The sequence below is a fragment of the Balaenoptera musculus genome, chromosome 19 (genome assembly GCF_009873245.2).
Source record: "Balaenoptera musculus isolate JJ_BM4_2016_0621 chromosome 19, mBalMus1.pri.v3, whole genome shotgun sequence".
Taxonomy (NCBI): domain Eukaryota; kingdom Metazoa; phylum Chordata; class Mammalia; order Artiodactyla; family Balaenopteridae; genus Balaenoptera; species Balaenoptera musculus.
In genome coordinates this window covers 11914370-11926598 of record NC_045803.1, presented here as the reverse complement: position 1 = coordinate 11926598, position 12229 = coordinate 11914370, and the positions used below count along the sequence as shown (strand labels likewise).

Genomic DNA, 12229 nt, shown 5'->3' with positions numbered 1-12229 from the left:
CATTAAACTGCCAGCCAATGTCCTGTACGTTCCATCTGAGAGATAAACTTGAACTGCATGCTCTCAGGCTGAGGAATGCACAAGCACCGTCCCGGCGAGGTTGATTCTTATCAGCTTGAAGGGGTGTCAGGGTAACGGGTTATATAAGAAACAGACTGAAGTTTGTCAGTCACAGGAAAGCAAGCTGCCATGGCACCGCGTTTGGGGATCTTTCTGATTTGGGCTGGCACGTCTGTATTTCTACAACTGGACCCTGTGAATGGAGGTGAGAGAGGGGAGATGGGCTAGAACTGGTGTGAAACAGCCTGCCCGAGACATGGATTGATGTGTAAAAATAATGATAATAATAACAGCGGTGACAAATACGTTTGCCATTTCTCGAGTATATCCCAAGGGCTTCACATTTTATTTAATTTTCATGCAACTTCTATGAAATTTAAAGCCAGGTGAGTTTGGCACCAAAGCCAAAGGCCTTATTGACTAACAACCCTCATGACCCCTGCCTCATTGTTAAATATCCATTCCAATCTCCCAGACATGGGCAGCCTACAGCCAGGGTTGGTTATGTTGTTCAAATTAAGAGTTTTTGATGTATGTAGAGTTTACTGTTTGAAATGACAGTGTGGTCTCAGGGCAGGTCCTGTGAACAGTGTGCTATAGCCGAGTCTCAGCTTTATTGTTGAATTCACGTGTGTCAGTAGGAGAGCAATGAGAACGTGTCAGATTCTCCACTCATCTGTTCTGTTTAGCCCTCTAGTCATTGAGTCTATCTGTTCAGGGTAAACAACGACTTCAAAACATAATAGAAAATAAAAGTTAGAGATGCAGGGCAGGTCCTACTGCAGATTGTATTCTGGTTGTGCCCCTGCTTTGTTCTCACTCCCCCTGCATCCATCTCCTCTGCTCCTGCTTTTCTTCCAGATCAGCAGCTGTCTGAGAACACCACTGTTCCTTTCGCAGTTACCCCAGGTAATCAACATTGGAAGAGAATGACAACAAAACAGCAATCAAATGCAACAAACTAACATGTGCGGCATGGTAACTGTGACCGTGATTCTCCAAAGGTACTTTACACGCATGAGGTAACTTCACCCTCTCAGGAGGAGGCATGAGTGCACATTCCCCAAGGTGGCACCCTACAGAGCATCAAGGGTGCACATTCCCCAAGGTGGCACCCTACAGAGCATCTACATTCTGTAGATGGTGGGGCTGGAATCTGAACCCAGGGTCAGAGCTTCGGAGCTGGTGCCACAGGCTGAGGTAGAAACTGCCCAAAGTTAAAGAACCCTTCCTAGTCCCTGAGGGAGGGACCACACCATATTTACCTTGACATCCCTGATGCTTAGCAGGGGGTCTGTACAGGGCAGGCCCTTGGGGATGATGGGCTAGCTTGAACAGAGACTTTGTGTCAGAGTTACTGGAGAGATCATGAAACTCTGAGAGCTGAAGAAGCGAACAATGCCTTTCTTCTTTCAGGTAATGGATGTGTTTTCCCATTCATCTATGGAGGGAAAACGTATTTTGATTGTGCTATCCGTGGTTCCATATTCCGTTGCTGTGCTCTAAATGTGGATTATATAGGAAGATGGAAATACTGTACTAGGAAAGGCAGGTGTGCAGTTTATCCTCATGTGAGGCGCACATGGCTTCCCAGATGAAGGGGGAATGTCCGTAACTGTCTCCTAGACGGAAGCCTCAGGCATCTCCTCACCCAGCTCCGTGTGTTCCATTCATGTCCATTTCTCTTGATAAGACTAAAAATAACCCTCCCACAATCAATGTTTTCATCCATTTCTTCTATCTTTCAGACCATGCCAAACGTACCTTTCCCTTTATCTATCGAGGCAAAATATACGAAAGTTGCACAAAAACTGGGAGTATTTTTTGGAGGCGTTGGTGCTCACTCTCTCTAAACTTTGACCAGGATAGAGCTTGGAGGTATTGCTAGCAATAAAAAAGGTAAGAGCAGGGCTTCCCTGGTGGCGCAGTGGTTGAGAATCTGCCTGCCAATGCAGGGGACACGGGTTCGAGCCCTGGTCTGGGAAGATCCCACATGCCGCAGAGCAACTAGGCCCGTGAGCCACAACTACTGAGCCTGCGCGTCTGGAGCCCGTGCTCCGCAACAAGGGAGGCCGCGATAGTGAGAGGCCTGCGCACCGCGATGAAGAGCGGCCCCCACTTGCCACAACTAGAGAAAGCCCTAGCACAGAAACGAAGACCCAACACAGCCAAAAGTAAATAAATAAAATAAAAATAAAGGAATTCCTTTTTAAAAAAAAAATGCAAAATACTCCATTATATTAAAAAAAAAAAAAAGGATGAGGCAGGTGGAGAGATGGGATGAGGTAGAAATGTACAGGAGGAAGAGTGAGGGGCAGAGGCCCAGAGAGGAAGAAGAGGAGGGAGGGGAGAAAAGACGTACAGAGAGGAAGCGACGAAGGCAAAAGGCAAAAGATGGAGAGACGAGAGTCCGAGGGGGAAGAAGCAAGAGAGTTTGCAGGACGAGAAATGGAAGGAAGAGGATCTGGGAAGGATTAGTGGCAAGAGAAGGTGAGAGAGGGGCAGAGAGAGGACAGCACAGTCTTTGGAGCAGGCAGGAGAGGGCAGGAGTCGACATGGGAAGAGCAGAAAGCAAAGGAGAAACAGACCTCTGCCCTCTATGGGACTGACTGGAAAAACAAATAGACTCATTAACACTGACCCCAAGACTGTGTTCAATTACTGTCCAGTGCATCCACCCGTGGCCTTGGATGCAATCAAGCCTTTGAAACCTCAGTGAAGAAAATCAAGAAATCTCAAGCGTGAAGGTGATGCTCTGAGTGACAGAGGTGAAATCCTTTCCCTGCATCTCCACCATCTTCCCGCTGTGTGGGGATCCAGTCGATAAACCACTTTCTCTGCAGGTGTGGTCTTTTTTTTTTTTCCCCTACAAAGAAACCTATGTATCAAATGGGAGGGTCTCAGCGTGCTCAGGTTAATCAGTCAGGATGTTCTTGTCTTCCCTTCCCTTCCTCGGGGTCCTGATGGAACATCAATACACATCACACTAATAAAGATGTTAAAAAATTAAAAAAAAAAAACACATCACAATTGTCCTTCCTGGGGGCTTGATTGACAGCTGAAGGCTCAGTGGTGGGACTTGAGGTGAGGGTGGGAGGAGGGTCCCAGAGGGTATAGAGGGCTTGGTCCTTGTCATAAAAGATTTGTCTTGTCCCGACTTAGTTGAGATTTTATTTCTTCCTGGAGCTATTCTCTGACTCCCCAGTATAAGGAGTCCCGATCGTGTCTTTCCAGTCCGTCCTTTCTTTACTTACAATTAAACTGTCCATTTTCCCTGGGGGACTGTAACTGGGGAGGACAGGACGGACTGCGTTTGCCCTGGCCTCAGTCCTAAGTACGGAATCCGACACATCCTTGGCATTTTTCAAAAGGACTACTCTCCTTTTTTTTTTTTTTTAAATTTTTATTTATTATTTATTTATTTTTCGCTGTGTTGGGTCTTCGTTTCTGTGCTAGGGCTTTCTCTAGTTGCGGCGAGTGGGGGCCACTCTTCATCGCGATGCGCGGGCCTCTCACTATCGCGGCCTCTCTTGTTGCGGAGCACAGGCTCCAGACGCGCAGGCTCAGTAGTTGTGGCTCACGGGCCTAGTTGCTCTGCGGCATGTGGGATCTTCCCAGACCAGGGCTCGAACCCGTGTCCCCTGCATTGGCAGGCAGACTCTCAACCACTGCGCCACCAGGGAAGCCCCAGACTAGTCTCCTTTTTAAAACAAACAGGAATTTTAGACGAATATCATTTCCCTCACTAACTGGGCCTGACTGAAAGAAGGTTAAATTCACAGGTGTCAGAAATAATGAAGTGCCTCAAAGACTGATCACTAAATCTTATCCTGGTCAAAAACACCCAGTGCCTATCTAATAAATCCATGGGACCTGGTGATGGACTTTCAGTCACCATCTGGGAAAGAGATACACAGACTTTTAATCACTGTGCAGGAAGGAGGTACAATATTTGTCCTCTGTGATTTAAAGCCAGTAACGCAGAGCCTCACTTGAAACCAGGACATAAAAATAAATAAATATTTGAATTAAAAATTTTTTAATTAAAAAAATTTAATAAAAATAAATACATTAAAGGAAACCAGGACACTATAAGGGCTATGCAGTTAATGGGGACCAGAAAATCGTCTCTCGTGGTCCCAAAGAAGTTTCCATTTTTGACTCTCTGAACAGATTATAAGGAAATATTACCCTGGGGGAAAATCTAATCCCAAAGCCTTCACATACTTGTTTTTTTAAATTAATTTATTTGTTTATTTTTGGCTGTGTTGGCTCTTCGTTGTTGTGCGCGGGCTTTTCTCTAGTTGCGATGAGCGGGGGTTACTCTTCTTTGCTGTGCGCGGGCTTCTCACTGTGGTGTTTTCTCTTGTTGCGGACCACGGGCTCTAGGCACGTGGGCTTCAGTAGTTGTGGCTCGCGGGCTCTAGAGCGCAGGCTCAGTAGCTGTGGCACACGGGCTTAGTTGCTCCGCAGCATGTGGGATCTTCCCGGACCAGGGCTTGAACCCGTGTCCCCTGCGTTGGCAGGCGGATTCTTAACCACTGAGTCACCAGGGAAGTCCCCACATACTTGTTCACGGCACAGAATTTACACAACTGAAAAAGGGCAAGATTACACACACACACACACACACACACACACATGTCCATGCACACTGCACACACACATGCATTCCTAGTTGAAGAATGCTGAAAAGTCTAAAGCATTGGCAGAGAAATGGAGGAGGAAGTGGGAGAAATGGCAGGTTCTCAGACTGTATAAATCTTTAGCCTTTTACTAAAGCATTGGCAGAAAAAGATTTAAAACCAATCTCTAGAGATGCTTCTACCAAAAAACAAACAAAAAAATTAGCACATTTCAGACAATACATGCTAAATAACTGACATATTCGATATCACCTGCTATGACAAAGAAAAAATAGAAAATAATTTACAGAAAAAAATGAACCTTAGATGAATTGGGGGATTGGGATTGACATATATACACTACTATGTATAAAATAAATAACTAATGAGAACCTACTGTATAGCACAGGGAACTCTACTCAATGATCTGTGGTGACCTAAATGGGAAGGAAATCTAAAAAAGAGGGGATATATGTATACGTATGGATGATTCACTTTGCTGTACAGCAGAAACTAATACAACATTGTAAAGAAACAATACTCCAATTAAAAAAAAAAAGAAAAAAATGAACCTTATCATTATTCTTTATTTTTTAGATCAATGGACTCTAATAGAAAGTCCAGAACTAATCCTTCACATTTGCAGTTGATCTTCAACAACATGTCAAGATAGTTCAATGGGGCAAGAATAATCTTTGCAACAAGTGGTGCTGAAACAAGCATATCTGCATGCAAAATAAAGAAGTTGGATACCTCCTTTCACACCATATGCAAAAGTTAAGTCAAAATGGGTCATAGACTTAATTTTAAGAGGTGATATTATAAAATTCTTAGAAGAAAATATGAGTAAATCTTTAAGACCTTGGGTTAAGAAATTAGTTCTTATTTATAACACTAAAAGGACAAATGACAAAAGAAAAAGTTTACAGATTGGACCTTATCAAAATTTATGCTTTAATTTTCAGAAAATGAAAACTGCCAGAATGGGAGAAAAGTATTTGCAGGTCAGGTGTCAGATAAGGAACTTGTATCTAGAACATATAAAGAACTTTTACACCTCAATAATAAAATGACAAATAACCCAATTTAAAAGTGAGCTAAGGGACCTCCCTGGTGGCACAGTGGTTAAGATTCCATGCTACCAATGCAGGGGGCCCCGGTTTGATCCCTGCTCAGGGAACTAGATCGCACATGCATGCCGCAACTAAGGAGTCTGCCTGCCGCAACTAAGAGCCGGTGCAACCAAATAAATAAATAAATAAACAAAACATATTAAAATATATTAACAACTCCACCATCCCAGGAGTCCCCATTACCTTTAAAAAAAAAAAAGTGAGCTAAGAGGGAATTCCCTGGCAGTCCAGTGGTTGGGACTTGGCACTTCCATTGCAGGGGGCAGGGGTTCGATCCCTGGTCAGGGAACTAAGATCCCACATGATGCCAAAATAAATAAATAAATTTATTTATTTACCACAGCCAAAATAAATAAATAAATAAATAAATAAATAAATAAATAATTTTAAAAATAAAAAATAAAGCACACTACTGAATATCACAAAGAAGAAGCAGATTCACAGATACAGAGAACAAATTAGTGTTACCAGTGGGGAGAGGGAAGGACAAAATGGGGGCAGGGGATTAAGAGGCACAAACTACTATGTATACACAGGGAATATAGCCACTAGTTTATAATAACTATGAATGAAGTATAACTTTTAAAAATTGTAAATCACTATGTTGTATACATGAAACTCATATGATATTGTACATCAACTATACCTCAATATTTTTAAAAGCTAAAAATAAAATGTCCAATTTCAACAAAAAGTTATGAGATATGCCAAGAAACAGAAAAGGGTACTTTACATAGGAAAAAAAGCAATCAGTAGAAACTGTCTTTCAGAGGAAAGTTTAGATGGTAGACTTATCAGACAAAGACTCCAAAGAGTATATTATGAATATGTTCAAAGAACTAAAAACAAGCCATGCCATAGATTTAAAAGAAAGTTTGATGATATTGATCCATCAAATAGAGAATACCAATAGAGAGTTAGAAATTGTTTTTTTCACAAGGACCAAATGGAAATTCTGGAGTTTGAAAGTATAATAACAAAAATTTTTAAAACTCACTAGAGGGGCCCAACAGCAGATTTGAGCTAGCAAAAGAATCAATGAACTCGGTGATAGATCAATAGAGTTTAACCAATCTGAAGAAAAGAAAGAAAAAGAATGAAGAAAATGCAACGGGGCATCAGGGACCTGTGGGACACTGTCAGGTTTAGCAACGTACAAACATGGGACTACCAGAAGGAGAAGAGAGAAAGCAGCAGAAATAATAACAAGATCAACTTGGGGAGTATTGTCATCTTAACAATGTTAAGTCTCCTCATCCATGAACATGGAATGCCTTTCCATTGATTTAGTTCTTCTTAATTTCTTTCTGCAATGCTCTGTATACACCAAACAGGTGGATTTTTGAGCAGTACGCAAACGATACTTCAGTAAAGCTCTTTTAAAAAACAAGAATAAAAGGAAGTTTCTTGGGTGCTTACACTGTGTCCCACGGCCTGGACTATCATTCAGTCAGCAGGAGAAGTAGACAATGAGTTCTTCTCTTCTAGAGATTGAATGTTCTTGATACTAATCAGAAAGTCCTAGACATCTCCCAGGGATTAATCTATACACATATTATCCCCCCTGCATCAACCTCATGAATTTTCATGATTGGATTTTTCCATTAAACTAAGAGAACCAGGTCACGCCTCCTCCTCCTCATTACTACATTACTCATTACTCATTACTACAAAGCCTGCTTCCTACAGCCCCTGCTTATTCACTCTGCACCTAAGTGCAACCCCTGGGTGGCCCTGTTATCTGCTATCAATCTCATCTGTGCAGTGCTGGGTGTTGTTTATTTGGTCCTCTCATACCGTTTAAGGTGGGCTGAATAGAAGATGATCAGAACAGTATGGCTATTTCCCTGATGATCCTACCGGTACTACTGAACTGTAAGGGATAGAATCAATGGTCCACTTCTCTGGCAATCTGCAGACCTCCATCCTCCTCCTAACATTGGGAATCTGCTATGACTCTCACTGTTTCTGTTCCCACACCCCACACTAAAAAAAGAAAGAAAAAAACCACCTTATCTCTCCTTTTTCTTTCTCCCCCCAACACACCCCACCTTCATCTCTATCTCTCTCTACATCTATTTCTATCTCTCAGACCTGGTATAAATTTCTCAGTGAGTCCAGGCTTTCACAGAAAACAAGAGGTGGTGTTTTTTTGTTTTGTTTTTGTTTTCTTTTTTTTTGGCCACACCTCACAGCTTGTGGGATCTTAGTTCCCTGACCAGGAATTGAACCTGGGCCCTCCACAGTGAAAGCACGGTGTCTTAACCACTGGACCACCAGGGAATTCCACAAGAGGCTATTTTTAACACTCAAAGATTCTAGGAAAAGATTCATTGGGGATCTCAGGTTAATGGAATTTCAATGTTTGATTTTTTTTTTAGGAGGGGAATACAGTAGAAATGTTTTAGTGTGACAACGCAAATATTATGGGTTGTATGTGAGTTTCAAAACTGAATGATCAGGACTTCCCTGGTGGTGCAGTGGTTAAGAATCCGCCTGCCAATGCAGGGTACACGGGCTCCATCCCTGGGCCGGGAAGATCCCACATGCCGCGGAGCAACTAAGCCCGTGCGCCACAACTACTGAAGCCCGGGTGCTTAGAGCCCATGCCCCGCAACAAGAGAAGCCAAGCAATGAGAAGCTCGAGCACCGCAACGAAGACCAACGCAGCCAAAAATTGTTAAATTAATTAATTAAAAAAAAAATTGAATGATCAAAGTTCACTGTGTTTATTGTGGGATTTCCACATTAGTTCTCTCATTATAGGAGTAAAAAGTTACTCTTATAAAAAAGTTATAAATATAAAATATGCAAAACTGGAAAGTTAATTCTATAGCGTTATCCCTGTTTCCTTTTTGCCATTTTCCCTTGGCAAATGCATGGGACCCTGACACATTCCTATCTTCAAGGAAAAGCCATGTTTGTTCGTTAATTATTACCCCTATCCTAACACAAGAAATAGATATCCTTGTTGCTTGCCTTAACTTGAGTCAATTCTGTCACTGATACTTTCACTGGATGTAGGATCTGTTTCAGCTGATCATATTCTCTCCCTTGCACCACGTTACTCCTTTCTACTCAACATCAATCACACCTAATCCTCCCAGGAATGCACCTCTTAACTATTTCTCCTATTCAAGGAAACTAGCAGCCTCACAAAATAAAAGAAGTGAAAAGGGGCTTCTCTGGTGGCACAGCGGTTAAGAATCTGCCTGCCTGGGCTTCCCTGGTGGCGCAGTGGTTAAGAATCCGCCTGCCAATGCAGGGGACACGGGTTCGTGCCCCGGTCCGGGAAGATCCCACATGCCGCGGAGTGGCTAGGCCCGTGAGCCACAACTACTGAGCCTGCGCGTCTGGAGCCTGTGCTCCGCAACGGGAGAGGCCGCGACAGTGAGAGGCCCGCGCACCGCGATGAAGAGTGGCCCCAGCTCTCCGCAACTGGAGAAAGCCCTCGCACAGAAATGAAGACCCAGCACAGCCAAAAATAAATAAATAAATAGAAAAAAGAATCTGCCTGCCAATGCAGGGGACTCGGGTTCGAGCCCTGGTCTGGGAAGATGTCACATGCGCGGAGCAACTAAGCCCGTGCGCCACAACTACTGAGCCTGCGCTCTAGAACTCGCGAGCTTCAAGTACTGAAGCCCGCATGCCTAGAGCCCGTGTTCTGCAGCAAGAGAAGCCCCCGCAGTGAGAAGCCTGCGCACCGCAACGAAGAGTAGCCCCGGGTCTCCGCAACTAGAGAAAGCCCGCGCACAGCAACAAAGACCCAATGCAGCCAAAAATAAATAAATTAATTAATTAATTAATTTTTTTAAAAAGTGGAAAGGGGGTTAGTGATGAGGAATAAAAGGAGAAGAGGAGGTGATGGGTGATGGAAGGAGAGAAGGGAGAGGAGATGGAAAGGAAAGAGGAGGGTGAGAGCAAGGAAAGTGGGGAGATGGAGAAAAGGGGAAAGAGGAAGGGGAGAGAGAGGGAGAAGAGGAAGGAAATGGGAGAGAGAGAAGAGCTGTAATATTAACTATGTACCCAAGACTGTGGTGAGAACTTTACATTGAATCACCTAATGGAGTCTCACCAAGTTTTAGTGGAAGGACTAAAAACAGCACCGTTTTATACATAAGAGAGCAAAAGTTCAGAAAAAGTTAAATAAATTTCCTAGGATGTAACAACTACTGAAGGTGAAAATGAAGATCAGACTCCAAATCCTAAATCTATACTATGCTACCCTTCAGGATGGATTCAAGCCATGTAGATGCCAACCACTAAAGAGATAATGTGATGTAATTGTAAGAATATCTGTTCCAAACTCAATCCTGCCCCCCCCAAAAATTATCCTTTATGAGTCTCAGGTTTTCTCTTCTGTAAATGGGAGCAGCCAACTCCCCTTGCAAGATTTTGGTGGGGATTCTACAAGCTCATAAGGTGCTCAATAAATAAATCCTTTCTTCTCCAGTGGTATTTATTTGACCTGTGGTCAAACAGGCTTGGGATGGGTGGGGGAGAGAGAATTTGGATCTTCAAGTCACAGGACAGCGACCCTAAGCGAGGGAAAGAAAAGAGACACGTCAAAGATGATTTCTTCTGGTGCAGAGAATTCTAACCAGATTAAAGGTAAAGACACGCTCTTGAAATCAAGAAATATCAGCTAATAAAAGAATGAAACAAAGCGACACAAAAGAGAATATGCAGAGAAGGAAGCAATACGCATTTCAGGATGTCTAATTCTGTTAAATTAGTGAGAAGCCTTTGATGTAGAGAAAGACAATAAACCAAGAAACAAAATGCAGAGAAATACCCAGATTCAGACAAAAGAGCTGAAGGAAGTTCACTTTCTTTTGTTTCCAAAAGAGAGAAAAGCCACCTTCACAAATTCTCTCATTCCACCTCCCTTTACAAACAATAACAGTCTATTGGATTTTCTGCATAACTAATTACATCATCAGGAAAAGGAGAATGCCACAGTATATTAAAAGATGACTATACCATATCCAAGTTGAATTTTTCTAGGGAAAGAAATGTGGGCTCAGAATTAGAAAACCTAGCAATTACATCAACAGATTAAACACAAATATCACACAAAATCAGGAGCAGGAGAGAACATGATTCAGTTTTTCCTCCACCAGCTGGGGGAACTTCTAATTTGGTGTCACTGACTCACAGAAGTAAAAGTGACAGCAATAACAGCTAACATTTACAGAACACTTACAATGAGCCAAGAATATGCCAAGAGCTTTATAGGCATTATGCATTTAATACTTAGCCTTTAATTCCCACTGCAATCCTCTGAGCAAGATATTATTTATTAACTTTTTTATACAAAAGGAAATGAAGCCTCAGAGAGTTGATATAACTTGCCCACGGTCACACAGTAAGGTAGCTGAGTGAGTTTTTTGTTGTTGTTGTTGTTCTTGTTTGTAGAAGTAGAATTGTTTTTTAAAAAATAGAATCTTATGTCAAAACCCTCTGTATAAAATAAAGCAGAACTGTGGGTGAAGGCCCTTAAGGCAGTGCAAAAACACTGATAGTTATCATTAAGAAACATACCTTGAATTCTTCTGCTAAAAGTACCTCTACCAGTTAGGCTGCTTTGATTACTCCTGTGCCCCAGTGCTCAGAACAACACCTGGCACATATGAGGCATTCAATAAGTATTCCTGAGTGGGGGGGAAAAAAAAAAAAAAAAAATATATATATATATATATACACACACATACACATAATCTCAATAGTTATTAAAATATATTTAATAAGCTTTAAATAACTCCTCATTATTAAATAAAGCATCTTAAAATAGAAACAAAATATTCCTTTAACTTGCTAAGAAATATCTTTTCCAAATCAACATCCAACATCATAAGTCATGGTGAAACACAAGAGAAACACAAGTAAAGCAAAAAGCAACAAAAGATAAAGCTCCTAAAACAAGGGCACCACCTTTAGGAAATCTGACGTAATTCACTAGGACAGAATAAAGAAGCATAATACATAAACATTCAAAAAGAAGATAAAATATTAATACTACTTTTTGTTGGTGGAGTTTTTAGCTTTTAACATTATGTTCAGAGGGGTGTGATTTCATCATCACTATATTTCTTTTTCCTTGTAACTTCTATCTTCAATCTATCCTAAGTATACCTTTAATATACTCACCTGCCTTGTTTTTGTTAGCTGGCTATAAGCTCCTGGAGAGGAAAGACTGCTGGATTGGTACCTGGGTATTCAGGGTGTATAGCAGGGAAATTTACACCTAATAAACAAGTGAATGAGTGCTACATTTGGGGGTGCTGTGGAGGCAATAAACACCATTTTCATAGGTACTGAAACCAAGCGCAACCCTTTGGGACTCTCCCCATGTCCCCTGTCTCTTGAAGTAAAAGACCTTGCTTCAGGCCTCCCCTGAGTCTCAAAAGG

General features: G+C 42.0%; 1 protein-coding gene and 1 long non-coding RNA gene across 2 annotated transcripts; one reads left to right on the top strand and one right to left on the bottom strand.

Annotated features, from left to right (window-relative positions):
- Positions 1–2901, top strand: LOC118885446 (seminal plasma protein A3-like). The gene is made up of 5 exons (XM_036834085.1): positions 1–265; positions 922–969; positions 1426–1608; positions 1809–1959; positions 2708–2901. The coding sequence occupies exons 1-4, from the start codon at positions 190–192 to the stop codon at positions 1946–1948; spliced, it is 447 nt and encodes a 148-aa protein (XP_036689980.1). The 5' UTR covers positions 1–189; the 3' UTR covers positions 1949–1959; positions 2708–2901.
- A 6864-nt stretch (positions 2902–9765) lies between these two features.
- LOC118885884 lies at positions 9766–11455 on the bottom strand. The gene is made up of 3 exons (XR_005017576.1): positions 11363–11455; positions 10802–10821; positions 9766–10356 (listed from the first exon to the last, which is right to left on the bottom strand). It is a non-coding gene; the product is annotated as an uncharacterized LOC118885884 (long non-coding RNA).
- Between the last annotated feature and the right edge of the window lie 774 nt (positions 11456–12229).

Bases quoted from the DNA above. Each gene is read 5' to 3' on its own strand.
- LOC118885446 (XM_036834085.1), top strand. From the start codon at position 190: ATGGCACCGCGTTTGGGGATCTTTCTGATTTGGGCTGGCACGTCTGTA. The intron at 266-921 runs GTGAGAGAGGGG...CTTTTCTTCCAG, and splicing joins ACTGGACCCTGTGAATGGAG to ATCAGCAGCTGTCTGAGAAC. The intron at 1,609-1,808 runs GCAGGTGTGCAG...TCTATCTTTCAG, and splicing joins GAAATACTGTACTAGGAAAG to ACCATGCCAAACGTACCTTT.